Source organism: Odontomachus brunneus, unplaced genomic scaffold (genome assembly GCF_010583005.1).
Source record: "Odontomachus brunneus isolate Ranch 3 - 2012 unplaced genomic scaffold, Obru_v1 Obru_scaffold_045, whole genome shotgun sequence".
Classification (NCBI taxonomy): Eukaryota; Metazoa; Arthropoda; class Insecta; order Hymenoptera; family Formicidae; genus Odontomachus; species Odontomachus brunneus.
In genome coordinates, this window is record NW_022639495.1 from 1189553 (window position 1) to 1208131 (window position 18579).

General features: G+C 37.8%; 1 protein-coding gene across 4 annotated transcripts in view; it reads right to left on the reverse strand.

Moving 5' to 3' along the window:
• The window catches only part of LOC116844734, a 214224-nt gene that overhangs the window by 22041 nt on the left and 173604 nt on the right, over positions 1-18579 (reverse strand). For all 4 annotated transcript variants that reach the window (XM_032816685.1, XM_032816684.1, XM_032816683.1 and 1 more), the window contains 3 exons: positions 15281-15438; positions 14104-14341; positions 10035-10150 (listed from right to left, as the gene is read on the reverse strand). In XM_032816685.1, coding sequence (XP_032672576.1) covers positions 10035-10150; positions 14104-14341; positions 15281-15438 — 512 coding nt within the window. The remainder of the gene's footprint in view (positions 1-10034; positions 10151-14103; positions 14342-15280; positions 15439-18579) is intronic.

The following is an 18579-nucleotide window of genomic DNA, read 5'->3' on the forward strand; positions in this document are numbered from 1 at the left end:
TCGATCGAAATCACCCGGTTTTATTCGTCCGATCGGCAAAGACTCCCGGAATCTCATTACTCCAGCGGAAACGGCGGAACGGGGCGCCTTCACTGCATGAGGTTTACGTCCGTCTTTACATCGCGCGTCTTCTTCTTGGCAGTATTAGAAACGGTTTTCTACTGAATTGCGTGAGCTCGCGATTTCAGGTAAACGCTCTCTACTTGGAAATAAACGGGAAATAAGGGGAAAATTAATGATAACCAAAGCGGGAAGCTTCTGCAAGGCGGAAATAATTAGTCGCTACTCTTGGAGAACCAAGAGTCGCTATCTGTCGAGAAAAACATTCGAAGAGCTCTCATTAACGAGGAGGAAAAGGAACCAGTGCACGCGTGAACATTCTGTTACCATGGCGATGCAACTTTTCTGTTTATTTTCTCCCCTCTCGATATCCAAACTCACTAAAGAGACTGCTCATTAGGAGAGCTTCGGGAGGATTTCTCTCGAGTTCCGTTTGCAGTTAAAACATGTTATATCGGATGAGTCAGATATCCATCCGCTATGAACGAGAATCATTGTGCGCTCCACTGAAATTACCATGACTCTTCTTCGTACTTCGTACTTCGACTAAATATAACGATAAGAGTCATGTACACACTATTGGGCTCTGTTTTCAAATCTTTCAATCAAGAAAGAGCGTCTGTGTTGATTCACTTTTAGGTTTATTTGTTTTCTCCTTCTCTGAAAGGCGTATTGTCCATATTTAAAAAATGATAAAACAATTTTTAGAAAATTATAAATTAATCTATAGTGGATCTAAAACGAGTCACTAACAATTTGACATTGATTTAGAGTCTTAATTAAAAGATATTTTGCTTGGAAGTGTAAGTTCAGCAGATATGATGACGTCGAATAATATTTTAATGATCCATTAGTTTCTGAAAAGCAAAATACGTTATTTAACGTTATCTTGCTACTTGCGAATTTTTCAAACTGCGCTGTTATATATATTGTGCTGAAATATATGATATTGCTATCTTTTGTAAAAGACAAGATAATTAAAAAATAATTACAATTTATATGTACTTTAAATATTCAAAATGATATACGCAAAGTTTTATTATGATTCATAGATGATAGTTCAAAAGTCAGAAATACAGTACTGGCATTAATTATCGCATCACCTAATATATTTGAGTCTCGTGTATTCATACGAGAGTTCTCGGACAGTACGATTGTTAACTACGACTCCAGGCGATTTTTTTCACTGACGCTTTATTCATTTGACGTTAGTATGCGACTTTTCAGACATATTCTAGAAGCTCTCATTAGCGAGAAGGAGATGGAACGCGTAAACATTCTGTTACTCTGATGGTGATGCAACTCTTCTGTTTATTTCCGTCTTTCTCGATATCCAAACTCACTAAAGAACCCACACATTCTATTGGGAACTCGGTCGTCTACTGCAGATGCACAGCGTTTCCTTACATTATCTTTCATTCACCTTAAATTTCTCGCTATTTTCTTAGGAATCTTGCTATCGTGAATACGAATTCAGAGAAATGCTGGTGCCACAACAAAAATATTTGATTTACACTGAGTATATGTAAAGTGTGTTTCCACGATTAAATCATTTTCAAAGTAATGCACAATAATTAACGCTAGTATTGTAATATAAAATAAAGAAAATAAACAAATGTGTGTGTGTGTGTGTGTGTGATGTTAATAATAAAAATATGCTTTTATGAAGTGTATTGTCTACATATGCATATGTCTCATACGTTTTTATACGGAAAATAGAAATATTATTTCTATATGCGAGAAAGTAGAAATATTATTTCTATTTTCTCGTATTTCTCATTTTTCAGTTACTTTTTGCAGGGGCTATATGGACAATACATTCTCAGTGCTACCCAGCATCGACTAACGATAATCTATGCTTGAACAATGCATGGTCCGATATCAAAGTCATACGTTACATTGGAACATATGACACCGTTTGTTTTCGTGCCATATACTGACATCGGTTGTCATTATACTAAGATACTAAAATGTGTTTTTTTTTGCTATCTATTTCTCTCTTTCCGAGCTCCCGTATTATCTTGTCCGCCTCGACGTACAGTACTGCTTTTTGTACGATTTACGCCACTTACTCGCGCTACTGCGCGTACTTTCAGCTATTACGATTCGCCCGCGTGATAAAGGCAACGGATCTTCCTTCCACTACACGTCGGTATAAAATTGGATGGAGACCCGCGTTTCTCGCGCGCCGCGCGGGCATGCAGGTCGCGATTTTGTCGCACGTTTCGTCCGTACCAGCAATTTCGTGGTCGAGTTCTCTCGCCCGGACGAGAGCGTTATCGTGGCGTGCATCCTTTCCTTGGTTTACTGCCGTCCAATGGCGTAGGAGCTGCCACAGTAACGCTGCTTCATCGGAAACCAGAACTGAAACACCCTTACGCCAGCGAAGCTCGACTAATCAGTTTCTATTTCTTCTTTTTTCCCTTTTTCGCCTTTATCCATTTGCCGCAATAATATATTAATATTATTTTCTCGTGGTATAAACGTTATCTCTGTTCTTGAAATATATTGTATTAAAAGAAACGAAAGAGAGGAAGGGGAAGAGAGAACTTACATAAAATAATTCCTAGAAATCCCATTTCGCATGACATCGTTCTCAACGTCTGAAGTCTCATTGTTGAATTCGCCTGAGCTAATATGCAGGTCTTATCTCTTCGAGGGTAGCCCATATATAATTCCCGGGCAGCTCTTTGAAAAATTCAAGAAGGCGCTGAACAGGTATAAAGTTAGATTCATTTTGCACACACGGTCCCAGGCGCCCGTACTTCAAGTCGTCGCCGGAGAAAGCACGAGTATCACTTCGATCCCGGATCATGCTGGATAGTCTAGCGATCTTATGCACAATAGCTGAACTATTGCATTATTCGGCAATCAGGTATTCTGGCGTTTTCGTGTAGCGCAACGTGGAGAAATTTTGTAAGGAGCACGAACAAAAACGCGAGAATAAATCCCGCCACAGGAATAAATTTGACCGGGATTTCCCGTAAATTCTGCAACTCAGCAAGCGTATTTTTAGAATTCTGCGATGTGTGCAAATCTGAATTGAATGATAACAATAAAATGCCTGTAACATAATATATAATAAGTTGTAAAATATCACACGTGTACACTCGCATACGTACACGCGTGTGTGTGCAAAATAATCATTATGTAAGTTTTCAAATAAATAAAATTAATTTTGTTCCCAGCGTAGACGCATCTGTGGCCAACATTACAATTACTACATAAAAAGATATGCAACTAGCCATATGAAAGCGCTGATGGCCGCGAAAAGTCCGAACTTTCCCTCCGAATGAACACGCACATGGATGGAGGATGGCATTTTTTACTATTACGCTTTTTAATTTAATTAATCGCCGTTTTGTGCGCGGCTGAATTAAATTTTCAGCGTGATGGCACGTAACGCTAACCACGTGAAATGCAAAAATCTACTTTAATTTTATCGTGATCTCGTTTTTGCATCCGGTTTTCCAGCCTGGCAAATTCCATATTGTCCGACTATTAACGGATTTATTACCGACGTAATCATGATTATTGGAAATGAAATAGGAACTATTCGTTCCATAGTTCCCGCTGCATTTAATTGCAGAATAGCATCGTTCTCCTTACGAATCAATTTACAAACTGTACATCTTCGGAGTTACATTGGGACGATGTAAATGGCTTTTCGCGAGACAGAACGCGTCGCGCGATGTAATTACTCTTAACGGGAAATCGCTTTCCTTTAACGAGAAACTTAAGTATTATTTGTAGCTTGAGCCGAGTATCTTTACTGCGACAAGAGTGCCATTTTCTACATCCAATTATAGCCAACTGCTAAATTACTTCTGTATTTTATGAGCAAGTTAGCGACGACCTCTATCTTGCGGACTTTGTTCCCAAATCAAAACGGACTCGACAATGAGGAAGGAAAGGGACTCGAATTCGCCCGCCGAGCATGTAATTTATGAAACTTCTGTTAAGCCAAGAAAGCGGTCGCTGTGCAACCATGGAATACGTACGGCGAAGAGAAGCTCAGAAGATCTGTGTGTACATCGACGTCAAAGCATTCTGTAACGAAGTGCGTCCGTTAGCGGAAGAATCGGGATCGGCGCGAGGGAATGCAATTTAATTCCGAGCAGTTTCATTCCACCGTTGCTGATCCTTTTCGAGCGTTTTCACAAGGACTACTCATTTACCGCGCTCACTTACCATCAATGTCGAGGCGAATGTAATAGCGACGCTAGATGGGTGTCTTATTAATGCAACTTTGAATTTTTCTTGGCGAACGCCTCACTTTTTTCCACTTAACGGAAACTTAGATTCCGCGAGATAATGACATAAGAATAATTATTTTCCATCGATTTAAAGATTCGAAGCAAACAACTTCAAGCTCTTGGCTACTCGCCACAGAATCTTTGATTCGTGACGTCAGAAGCAAGAAAGTACGCCCTTGACATTCCTGTGAAAAATACGTAGGAATAAACAGATGTATTCGTAGAATGAGACTTGCCATCGATCGAGCAGACCTGTAAAATGTAACCGAATACTGTCCCTTTGCTCTAACAATCAATAAATTATCGCCAAATTAACGTGACGTGCAACCTACGTTTTTAATCTCTTTTTTTCATGATTTGGTCACGCTAATTTTATGGTTATTTATTAATTGTCAGAGTAGAAGGAGAGTATTCAGATTATTTTGAAGATAATCGAATGTGTCATTTAGTGACACTCTCTTATACATTTACAGATACATATAGATACATACAGATTCCATATGCAAGCACATGGGCATAGTAAGAATAGAGTGTGTCCTCTACTTAAGTCGCATTCCAAAACATCCTTTTTCAGGAAAATTTTACTCAATGCCTATAATTCACGTTACATATACTATAGAGTATCGAGTAAAATTTTCTAAAAAAGGACGTTTTGGAATGCAACTTTGGCGGTGAAGATTAGGTAAAAAAAGACAGAAAGCGGATGCTTTCTCTTTTTAACTAGGAAAGAGTGAGAGAGAAGGATACACGGCATCTATCTTCCGTCTCTTTCTATTTAATAGATGATTCTTCAGGTTTCGCGCCTCATGCTCAGTCTGTTCTTACTGTGTCTGTACGCAGCCATAATACATTTTTTGTTTCTACGTATTTTACAAGAATTTTGAGCATGTTTTCTTGCCCTCTTCTGTCATAAATCAACGTCGTGACAAGTATACAGGAGGTTTCCGCGTAATAATAATTTTTTATTTGAATAAAAATAAATATTTATTTGAAGCTTAATTCTTGAGATATTTAAAACTGTTCTATGAAAAACAACAAAGACTGTTCGAAGACAAATTTTCACGTATCTAAAGTTTTCCTAAATTTTGTCCGAATACATTCACGATATTTTCACCCAATTCTTCCTGTGTAATAAGAAGCTTGCTAACGCACTGTCCAAACGCCAATGTTGCACATCCGTCCCAATAATGTTAACAAGAGGTGGAAAGATACACGCATCGATATGTGACGGTATTTTAACAATCAAACATGGTCGGATTAACTCGATATGGCGTGTTGTATATTATCGATTTATTCGATGGAGTGACATATTGAGCGGATGTGTCGTCGAAGTAAACAATCGTCTCGCCATCGTTTGCGCGATAAATTTACCGCTACGTTACGACTGACAAGCGAGTGAGAACGTTTATTTCCGCCTAACAGAGTGACGAAGCGCGTATTGTCTATGGTTACAATGGAAGATACTCGTTAGCCATTTAGTCGTTGGCTATTTAGTTACAATCGCCTGCGCGAATTGAAGTTATCTGTGGCGTCAAATTCGGTGCACAGTCGAGCGCACTTAGAATAGTTACATTGCAAAGTATATGCGTGTGTGTATGTGCGTGTGCAATTGACTGTCTCTTGGAAGTAACAGAAAACTATATGTTAAATGATATAAATAAAATGCAAAATGAAAATTAAATGTCTAACTTTATTCGCAGTAATATTACTATATTATTACATGCCTATATTTCACAAATAAAATTTACAATTCGCTTTAATTTTCATCAAATTTTTGAGTCTATTAATTTATTTTATATAATTATCTCCTTTTAACTTAACAATGCTGTTATAAAATAATATATTATAAAACATTTAATTTATTTTATATAATTATCTCCTTTTAACTTAACAACGCTGTTATAAAATAATATATTATAAAACATGGAAGAGTAAAATGTTGGAGAAAACCAAATTGAGATACTGAATAACTATACTAACTATACTAACTGTACTATACTAACTGTACTAACTATACTAATAGTTATTAGTATAAAAAATGTAAGTATAACAATACATAAGTATACATAAAAGAATATATAAGAATATAAATATACATAAAAGAAAATATATAAAAGAAAACTGCGTTGACATAGTAGTTATGAAATTTTTGCAATTGCCTTTATTTTATTCTATGTTGTGCTGATTAAATCTTTCCGTGAGCTAATTCGCAAATTAGTTTTATATAAAGTATCAAAAGAAGCTAATTTTCTTTTCACTTACTGTGCGAAAATTAACAGGCAAGAAAAATCACATTTAACGAGAACAAGTGTTTTAAATTATAAAATGGTTTCGACAGGTATTTGCCTGCTTGCACTGACATTCATCGGAGAGCATTGAAAATAATAAACTCACTGAATGCAAATCGTTTGGAACGAGAATTTTGTAGGGCGAGCGCCTTTTTTGTTTTATTCCGGACTTCATTTTTGATAAATAATAACCGTTCAATTTAATTATTTATTAAGTATCAGTTATTTGTTAAATTTTTTACTATTTTTTTAATATCAGTGACAACAGACAGTAACAGATTTTTCATTTATATCATGTCGTTTCTCTGTTCCTCCCCGAAAATTTGATAAAATATACTGTCTATATTTGTGCGATCGACCGAACGACTAAGAATGAATAAGTTTTCCGACATTCTAACTTACAAATACGTAAGATAAAAATACCAATGTTTGGACATTAATAACACTGGTACTTAAATATAGGACATTTATATTGTTTTAATTTTTAAATACAAATAAACTTTCAACAAGAAATAAGAACACGTATGTATATATTCAACACATATGTATATATAATCTTTATATATGCACATATTCTCTATATTGAGATAATATATATTCTCTATGTATACATATTCTATATGTATATATATTCTTTATATTGAGAGTCTGAATATTCGTATTTAAAGATCAAAATAATAAGAATGTCCAGAATGTGAGGTATCAGTGTTATTACTGTCCGGGTCATACTTTGACTTTACGTATTTGTTTTGAGCCTCGAACGATATTATAACGTCATCGATGATAACGATCCTGATTAACAATCGTGATTTTATCGTTCGTCATTCGTTTTATTCGCAGCTTGCGCGACTCAATTTTTGCACTCTCTTGCCAAAAACGATTGCGATAAGTCGCGAAACATCGGCGGAATCGCGCGCGCGGCAATATCAGGAGCATTATTCGCCGTTAGATTAATATCCCGTCGGTGGCATCGCGCCGTCGTTTCGCCGGTACCTTGTCCTGGTAGTCTGCCAAAAGCGCGTAGTATTGTACGTCCCGGAACCGGAAACACCCACCCGTATAACCGTCGGCAGCGCACGTCCGAATATCACCAAGGGAGAGCGGCGTAGAATTGCGAGACCTCGAGATTGGGACTCTCGCGGAACCCGGACTAAGTGAGCCGCGCCCGGTTGCAAAACTTCGCCGGAATAAATTAATTAGCCTGGCGCTACAGGCACTAACGGGGTTGAGAGGAAGAGGGGGGAGGGAGGACGGGGGAGGACCGACAAGACGGGACGTTTTGCGGGGTTGAAGGGCGATTAAGTCGCGGAGACGACCCTCGTGGGATCGCGCATCCCAGATTCGTGGTGTGGTGCTAACAAATAAGAGACTATGGTAAATCTCTGACAGAAGGCCTCGCCATTCCACGGGACTATTTAGCGTTACACCTCGTGCGCGAAATTATGCATCAGCGTTTGATACAGATCTTCATTACGCCGACGGTAAATATTTGAGAGAGTTATGAATCCTATAGCGTGCGAGTATATGCCGTCTGTCAAGATGTAATTAAGAAAAATTACTCAACTGAAGTGTCAAATGAGTACACAGGCGTAATGTTTCTCAAGAAATGTGTTTTTTGTGATGTTCACAAAGGTGTCTGCGGTTTCTTTGTAGAACGTTCTCTCATCATTTTCAATCCAATTTATCTAAACTATGGACTAATTGTAGTTTATAATGAAATATGCAAAACCTGGTACATTATGACAATACTACAGGGGAAAATTTTCAACTAAGTATTTTCCCCAACATTTTTAACTTTTGCAAAATATTTTTGATTAGATCTCTTCGGCCGGAAAGCAATTGTTAAAAGGTGATCGTACGGTTTGGAGTATTAATTTATGTTAATTTTATATCTTAATAAATGTTACATCTAAGTGCTAATAAATGTTACATCTAATTGAAAACAAAATGATACAATTTTTGTATTTAGTAACTTCCGGTTCGTTGACGTTTTCTTCGACGAAGAAAGGAAATTGAGTCGTATGGCGTCTAGCCGCGAATATGACAAGCAGTCCTCTGTTTATTTCAATTCGAAAACGTGCACGTACACGGTACGATGGGTCGCAGAATGATTACGTCTCTCGTCGGCGTGCTTCACCACAGGGTTTCATATCCCGAATTTCAAGCTGGGCGATGTGAAATGAGCTTTCCGAAAGCCCTGGATAATCCCAGCTAAAAGACTACAAAGTTCCCGAGACGAAGTACTCTCAACGTTTATCGTAAGATCATGAACTGCCCGCCATGTTCTAAAGAGACTACCATTTCTAAAGATAATTCATGCTTCCGCGACTTCCGTCCGCAGACTATTGCAGGAATCGAATTACGAGGTTCTTTGAGTAATGGTCTCGTCCCCGCATTAAATGCGCGAGTCAAAATGTCGATCTAAGTAGAGTCGTATTGAAAGTTTATAATAGGGGGTACGCGTGTTCTTCCCTTCAAGTTTTGTCGTTTTCGCGTGAAGGACAAGATGAGCAAATTAGCAGCGCCAAAATTGGAGTAAAGGCAGCGTAACACAGCGCTCGATAACGCTATGCCGTATAAAGTCGCGTAGGGCGTAAGAGAAGAATAGAATTATGCGAGCAGACAAAAGCGCGGCCTACAAAACTGATTTTGCTCGCAATTAGAGGAAGCAAATTGCCGTTCCGAGATTACGTGTTCCTAGGAGCCTTGTTCATCGTGCCAGTTAAACTAGAGAGCCATAAAACTTCCCTCGAATAAATTAATTAACCTGGAAGATCAAGAGCGCAAGTAGAGTGGTAGCTTGGGGGGCAATTAAGACGACGCAACGTATCGTTCTTCCTATATTGCAGTATTGCATACACCTTCGTGATGCAAGACGAAGGCATGTGCGGACGAAACTTATTTAACCAACAGGAAATGCTACTAAGTCGCAGCGTGTGCAAATGTTATTCAGAAGCGTAAATGAACCTGCGACGTATCTAAATCCTTTCATTCTTATATAATAGCGACCATAATAAATTCAATATTTAACAGTGCCTCCTCTCTTCAGAATTATCACCCTCCGTGGCTCGGAGATGAATACAGTTCTTGGCGTTTCTTTTTTTACCCCGCCCCCCCCGCTCCCCCTCTTTAATCGCGATATGTCTCAGAAATGAATTATCTTTACGTCTCATGGTCCATACTCATCTCTCGGACCGTTTCGCGAGCTCGCGCTATCTCGCGCGATTTAACTTTCCCAGTTTACACTTTACGAGAAGGCAAGAACCTGTAAAACGAGTAGAGGGACTCGTGTGAGGCGGGCGTGAAGGGTGAAAGATATGCGCGCGGAAGGACGCGCCGGAAATAGTCTGAATCCGGGGATTGGATAGTGTTTCGCCAGATCGTAGAATGGACGATATTGAATCAGATTTTCGACAAAGCTAAAACTCACGTTGCACGTTGCCTCGTCTTCGTCCCATCGGAAGCGACAGTTCCCCTTCCCGTTGCACTGCAATTCCGCAGCGATGCACGTAGCGTCCTCGCAGTCGTACTCGTTTTGCCTACAGGCTGCAAAATGGTAAAAAAAAGAACGTCATGTTGTGCATATCTCAAATTTTGTATCGATTAGAATACTACAAAATTGCACGAGGCATTCCGTTTTTCGCTTTTACTTCTATCTATGCGGATTTTTCGTCCAATCCGCGTTTTTTTCCTTTGAAAAACATCTCAATCATACTTCAATTTAATTGCTAATTATCTCGGTTGGTATTTTGTTACCTTTGCTATAATATTAGTACGTGGAGAGAATTTTATAGTAAAAATTGCGATGGAATTTTTAGCAAGCGAAGAATAAATTGACATTCTGCAATAATTTAATATTCTTTTATTTTATATATGTTACTTATATTTCAGGAACTGAAATATGTTATTAAATGTGTTATTAAATGTATTATTAAATGTGTTATTAAATGTGTTATTAAATATGTTATTAAATGTGTTATTAAATCCGTTATTAAATGTGTTATTAAAAAAATTGCTTTGCTTCTAGCGAAATTTATTAGGTTTTTTAACAAGATACACCTTACTGTCTATTCCTGCACTTCTAGAAATAAAATTGAAAAGAATTTAGAATGAGATACTGATTTAGAGAGCCGAAAAGTAGAAGATTATTATGAATTTTTTTCAAAGAAATGAATAAGGATATTAGTATGAGGTTTTAACTATATTATTTATCGTTATTTTAAGTTTAATAAATTTAAATTCCTTTCAGGTTGTTCTGTGCTGAGCGCGGTGTCGCCGCACATTAGTCACCAGTGGACAACGGATAGCTCGCGTAATAATTTCAAATAAGTGGAACAAAAAATTTTTTAAATTTTATTGAAGTTGCTGGAGGGTGAACCTAAACTCTAAGGAAAACTACGAAAATTAGTATTTTTCCTAAGACATTAAAGAGAAAAGAAAAAAATAGGAAAAATTACTTGTAACTTCGAGATGCCGTCATTTTATTAAATATCTACTTTCTGCATATAACACAAATTTATTCTTCAGAAAATTTAATACAGTTTTTCAATTTTCTGGTCCCATTTGTTTCAGATTATTATACGAGTTATAATGTTATTTATTAGTTATAAATATTCGGCGACACAGCGCTCAGTACAAAAAAAAAACCTTAACGGAATTTCAATTTCTTTTAAAATAATTATTTTCTACTTAAAACAATGATAAACACTATGATCAAAAATCTCTATTAACATTTTACTCGTTATTTTGAAAAAAAAAGAAACGTAAAGATCTCTTAACTATTTAATCTCTTTTTTACTTATTTAAATCACAGAACCTCCCCTTAAATGAAAAAAAAAAGAATATAACATTCTCTCCGTATAGCCGTCTAATTTGCGCTGCACACATTTGATACGTACACATGATGTATATAAAACGCCCAGCAGATTTATAGCAGGCTTAATCTCTCTTAAGCTTCTACGGCAAACCCCCCGTGAAATAATCGTGATAGTCTTAGCCCGCATGGGAAAATTGTAACCTAAAGCTTTATCGTTCGGCGGCTGGGATAAGGGAATTGCCGAACGCCGGGATGTAGTCGCTGGCACGATATTAGTTCCGCGTTGGCGGCAGGTGCGGAAAGCCGGAAATTCTTCTCGTGCCATACTAGAACCCGTGAATTCCGCACACGTAACTGCGATTCTGCGGGCCACCTCATTTAACATTCAGACGAGTGCGCGACTATTAATTTGAAATTTGATTCCTTTACCCAACGATTATCCCCGAAGATTTCGCCGGCTATAAGATACTTATTGAATGAAGCATGCGTATAATTGTAGGCTAAACTGCTCAAACGTGTGAACCCTCGTCTTGTAATAACTTAATATCACTCGATCTTTAAATAATTCGTCAATCATTCGTAAAATGTGAAGTACTTATTTTAAAAGAGAGAGGGAAAGAGAAAAAGAACGCAAGTTGAAATATAAAAAATTTAGTTGTTATAAACGAAATATATATTGATAATCATTTAAATCTTTTTCCCAATCGTGTATTATACTTCAAGATCTTACTCTCGCATTGCTTGCTATCAACGGTAATAATCCGCGAATATTATTAATAACAACGAAATGTTGTGCATTTATTTCCTAATCCGCGGAGAATTATCTGTACAACGTGCTGACTCGAAATGGAAGTTGCCGCAACAATTGTGTTTTCCAATAGCCGATTCCGTAATACGCGAAGTCGTAAAATAAAAATCTATGTAGTAAGTGGGACACCGGGGAAAAATTTTGTGGAATTGCTGCAGATACTTTTTGAGCACAACGTACGGACAATTTCCGTGTTGTTAGTCTAACCGCAACGATCAGTTGGATAGCGTAGTTTGAACGGCTGAAAGCGAACTCGTATGTCGTTGTTAAAAACTATCAAAAATATTGATTGTATACAGAACGTTTCAGAGAGTCTCTGACAGAGGCGCTGACTCGAATTTCAGAGAATTCGATAAATTTTAAGTGAATTCATTTAAGGAGACTGTTCGGTTTGCAGCCTCCAAACAATAAAAAAAGTTTCTCATCAATCTTCAAATATATAAAATAAAACCTTAAAACAGTTTAATGGAATTTGGCAAATCAACGTTGTCATTTAGGATTAAATGAAACGGTGCTCAAAAAACGGCGCGCAAGTAAAAATTAAAAAAGTTTCGTGCTGCTGCTGACCAATTGATGTCAGGAAAAATGGAAATTATTTTATTGTAATTTTTTTGGAGACTATTTAAAACAATAATGAAAGCTACAATGAAATTATACGGTAAATTATTCTTATGTATAACGAAACAAAAAATATCATAATAGCAATTCATTTAGCTATATGTTTCTTTAATGAGGAGAATAAAACAATTTCACGTATTCTCTATACTACAGAAGTTAAAATTGGAGAAATAGCAGAATTATATGTGGAAAAGAGAGGGAAAGAGAGAAAGAGGGAGACACGAGACGTGATTGAACTCAGCGAAGCGTAAGACGAGTTTCATATCGAGAAAGCCACAGTGGTTCAAAGAATGGAACAAATAGCCAATGAAGATTTTAATAAAGTAATCGAAAGATTGTATGGACTAGAAATAGTAGATTAAAGATAAGCGTTTTCTACATAAAACCTCATTCTAAGACTTTAAATACGTTTATTTCGAAATCAATTTTTTTAAAAGGAAATTCAAAAGTTAATGAGCCGATTGAGAGAGTTAAAGCTTTGCATATATCTTTCAAATTAGCTTTTCTATGTCTCATAGTATTATAGTAGCTTTAGCAGTTTCTTTTTCCAATCACACATTATTAAATGACTTGTAGAAATGAAACCAAACAACCTAACTGACTAATCAGAGCCGAATGCAAATTATTAGTTGCTAAATTTATATATGTATGTTTGACAGTGTAATATAAGCGCTAAGATTACCTTAGACTAACGCACATTGATATACTTTTTTTCGTCAATTCGAATTTTCCTAATAATTATTCCCTTATTACTATCCTACTAACATTATTTAAGAGGAGATATAATTGTTAATAGATTTTGTTACCTTACGAATATCATCGCATACAAATATCACAAAAATTGTGAACATTTTTATATACAAAAAATTATTAACATTTTATATACAAAGATTAACTTATATTTAAAACATTATTCTCTAATTATTGACAAAAACTTTGAAACAATATTTTTCTATAAATTTCAAGAAACATTTTTAAGAAATAATTATTTTTGGGTCGTCTAGAGTAACCTCTTTAAGATTCAAACTCCACTTCATGCGCGCAAATCTCACTTTAAATCATTTCTGAACTAATACAAGTAAAATGCAATAATTCTTGTTAACTTATTGTTAAAGGCACATTCTTTCTAACCCGTGGTTATTCGTAACTTGCAAAGGATTGATGATCGAATTACAGGCTCGCCGAACTTGCAACTTCAAAAACGCATTTGGCTAAATACATACGTGTATTTATTATTGTTGTCGTTTGGAAACTCACATTTATCCTTGTCTCTGATAGCAGTCATCACCACATCAAAGCTGCTGTTGATGGCCTTCGGCTCTGTGTAGAACCTCATGTGGGCGATGTTGTTAGAAAGCACGACGGTGTCAGCGATGCTGCCGCAGAAATTCTTCTGCCTGGAGGACATGTCCGTGCGATCCTTAAATATATCCACAAAGTTGGCATCGCATTCGTTCGGTCGCTGCAGTTTGAAAGATTCGAACGTCAGCTGGATCTAGAAATTGCAAGGCGTTTCCATTTTCCCAAGTGCACACACCGGTTTGCCGCCCTTAGGCGGCCGGGGACTGAGAAGCCGGGGCTGACGACTCAAAGAATACAGCGGCGCAATTAAGCGACGCGCTCACTCGCTCGCTCATCAGCCGTGTTACAATTGCGGAATCGCGAACACTTGTGTTTTCGCGGCAGACGGAACCTTCGCCGTATTCCAGGAACGGGCCATGTAATGTTTCCGAGGTGACGTCAAAGACGTCGCCGGCGAGAATGTGAAATACAGCCGCGACGCGAAAAATTCGAAAGCGTGCGTAGTAGTTCAACCGACTGTCGATTACGAAGTTGCTCGTAGCAGTTTCTCGAGAATGCACGGGAAAAGCAAACGCGCGACTGCTCACCGCCCACGTCGGGTTTTGTCTTTCGAGGGAAAACGGGTAATTTTGCACATAGTTTCGGATGAAAGCTCGCGAAACATCGGCTTCGTGAAAAAATTTTAATAACGAAGTTTCAAAAGCCGGAGAACACCTCTACCTTCATGAGACATAGAGACATCTCTGTAAGCCGCGCCAACGATGACCGCGATTACGCGAGGGATGCATCGTAGAAAGGGGAGGTGCATATAATCTTCGCAACACCATAGCCGTATTTCCGCGCAGGGAAACGGCTATTGTAAATCATTCAGAAACGCGTTACCTTGACTGAAATGGCATTTGAAGTCACGTTGCTGCAGACCAATAACAAACATTCGCCGATCGATCCGTGATGCGCCGCGGTGAAGTGAGCTCGAATCGAATAAGGATTGCAACGTTATACGGCGCTAAGGGAATATTGGGAGGCGAAACGCTTCACGCTTCATGCGTCGATATTAAATTCCGATGAAGATTCCGACGTTGATATGTTTACCCAATCTAGACTAATCGCGATGATGCAAAAGAAGAAATACCTTCCATCCTTCCTCCACTCGAATGACCCACATGCAGTCCAGGGCGACTCCCTCTTTCTCGGCCAGGATCTTCCTGTCTTTGACGTCGTTGCTATGAATTATCGCCTGCATACCCGTCACGTTAACTATGCACGGTTCTGGTTCCGGTGGTACGCCCGCTGTGAATCACATCTATTACAGTTCTAAACTTTCTCTGAGCTCCCATGGGAACGCTCGTATTGATGTTCAATTTTCCGTCATTTCTCATTGTTATTGCTATTGCAATTTTCAGTTTCGATAGCAAATGGCAATTGTCTGATCAGCAAGAGGAGCAATAAATAATTAATTGATAATTGATCAATATATCCAATAATAATTAAATGTGACAGGAAGCATGAGAAACGACGTAACAAAGTCGTTATAGTTCGTAATACATTACTTTTCAGATTAGACTTTCAAAATTACTTTGCAGATATTATTTTACGGTACTTTTCAGCGTTATGATAAGTACACTTGCGATTAGCGCAGTCCCTTGCGGAATAAACGGCGTGGAAGACCCGTTTTCGCTTCGCGTTTCTACGCCAATTTTTCTCCGAGTTAACACACTTGGATGCTTTCGGCGTGACCCTTATTAATAATGAATGAGAACTATGCTGTTACGCGCGTAGTACTCTCCACTGATCCTTGCATTGCCTGCGGCGCACGACAAGTGGTTACGGACAGAACTGAAGCGCGCGCGGTAAGTAGTTACAGACAGATATGGCGCGACGGCTTTAGTCCTCAATCACGGCCGGACATAATCGACGATATTTTCTCATGGAACAATCATAGCGACAGGCTGCAAAATCGATCGGAAAGGGAAGTTTAACTCTTCCAGCAAAAGTTCTAGCAAGAGTTCATTTTCCAAATTCCAACCAGATAATTTCTTTCTTACGATTTAAAAATGATCTTTTGCAAAATAAACATGTATTTGTATCAAATATGCCTCGAATATTTTATGATATTAATGAAAATAATACCAACAAATGGAAGACAGAAGAAAGGAACTCAAGAAACAAAATTTAACAACTGAAATTAAATCCGAAAGAAGGTTGATATCAGAAAACAAACTGAAAGAATATAAGACGCCGTTGCTACATCGTTGTATATCCTTGGTAGAAATGCAATACTGTTAACAAGCAGTTATCGGACAGTTATGTTAACTTTTCTCTAGTAATTGAAGAGTAAAACTATTTGGAATCCCAATAAAGATGTAACGTTTCTCCTGTAATTGCCGCGTAAGAAAGATGTACAAAATCTGAACCTATTTACCGAACATAAACAGGACAGAAAATGGACAGGAAACCATTCAGTTGATCAATAATCCAGTTTGCCGCTCATTAAATGAGAAGGTTTACTCTAGTAATATTTTATTTTTTGTGCACAATTTCTCGAATTAAAGAATTTTAATGCTAATAAAAGTCATGAATTGTCATAATATGAATTGCCTACACATTTTCATGTTTTTCGCTTTTTACGTGGTATTTTTCATAACCATCAAGTGACACATGCTTTTTCATCCATTCTTATAGTTGTACTATTTCATTAGGTTCTGAATCTGAGCTAGCGTGACAGTTTCCATTTGTTTCATTATCGTCAGAATAGTCTGATGTGTTCTCTCTCTCTCTCTCTCTCTCTCTCTCTCTCTCTCTCTCTCTCTCTCTCTCATTGCAATGAAAATTTATATTATTAACATATATCTTACTTATCTTATTTTCTGCTCACTTTTATTTCTAATCTTAGTTGTCATCTCTGTTTCTAATCTTAGTTGTCACAAGGCTTAATATTGTCAAATGTCTTATTTTTTTCTCTTTTTACTTTTCTACACATTATCTCGTCATTAACACAATTTTAAACTCTTTTTTAACAATATAAATAATTATATTTCAAATTTATTCACAATTTATTTATTATAGACATTCACATCATAAAACAGCAATAATATTATTGATACTATATCTTGGATGAATCGGTCTACATTGTAAACTCTCTTAACTACAAAATAAAACTTTATCATATTCTTGCTTAGTTTTACGCAGTATCTTTACAACTAATAAGAATATATTAATACTAGAAAATAACTGGACAAATATCTATGTGAACTGCACACTTTTCTATCAGGGATCTTGAACCAATTCATTTCACACAGGCGTAATATCGCGCCGCGTTCTGTAGTCTGGTTTCGTGGGAAAGTCAATTATTGCGATTAACTCGTTCGGCTTTTATCGCAACTTCTCGACCTTTAGAAGCGTACAAAGAACAAAACGTGGACAAAAGCGTCCCGCGCAGTTTTCAATTCGTATTCCATCGGCTCTTCCTTAGCTTCATTAAAGAACGAACGTTCATTAACAAAAGCACACCCCGGAAAGCGTCAAATGTGGCAATACCATGGCCACGGTGTCCACGATGCCAGATGTTCTCCAATATTGGACATCAATATTGGAACTCTGTAACGATCGAGTTAATCAACCGCCGACCAGATAAAATTTTCAGTATTTGATCGCGCTGACCGCACAGCCATCTCCATCCTCCGCCTCCTGTATCGATCTAAGGACGACGCCCAGTTAAAGCCAGACTCGTCGCTGTTGTATATCCCGCGTATTCATAATTCTCTCCATTCCGCCGCAGTTGTCTGTGAATTAATTTTGGTCCCGGCCGCCGCGGGTTATCTATTTCGCAGGCGTCTCGCAATTTTCCAAGCAAGAACACGCGACGTAGATCCGCAAATATTCGCATGATCGACTCGACGGCTGCAAATCGTTAATTGTTGCGTTCGTTACGCCGTCTCCGCGCCTCTGTCTCGCTTTGCGGCGCAGCCACAAAGAAAAATCGCATTCCCGCGTTCGGTTTAATCTTAATCGAGCAATTTACTGCAAATTAACACGACAATTCGTCGTACGAGCGGACGTTAGAACGATACGTCGTCCATCGATCGTAAACGTTTCTGTCTCGTTTCTCTCCTCCGACGACATACATCTGTCACACGTCCGTCAAAAGTATCGTTACCTGTGGTTCCCATTTGCAAAGCTGCTCAGTTATTACCTCTAAGCTTCCAATTTTACTTTACCACGGATGATATGATATACCTAGTGACCAGGTTAATTGCGCTTTCATTACGCATTGGTCAAGTCATTATTTTGTGCTGTTATATTAACACAAAGTACGCCGAGCAAATTAGTTTCAATCGCTATTGTGTCGGGCCAATTATCGCAGCAACAAGTCCTTTCTGTCTCTCTCTCTCTCTCTCTCTCTTTCTCTCTCTTTCTCTCTCTCTTTCTCTC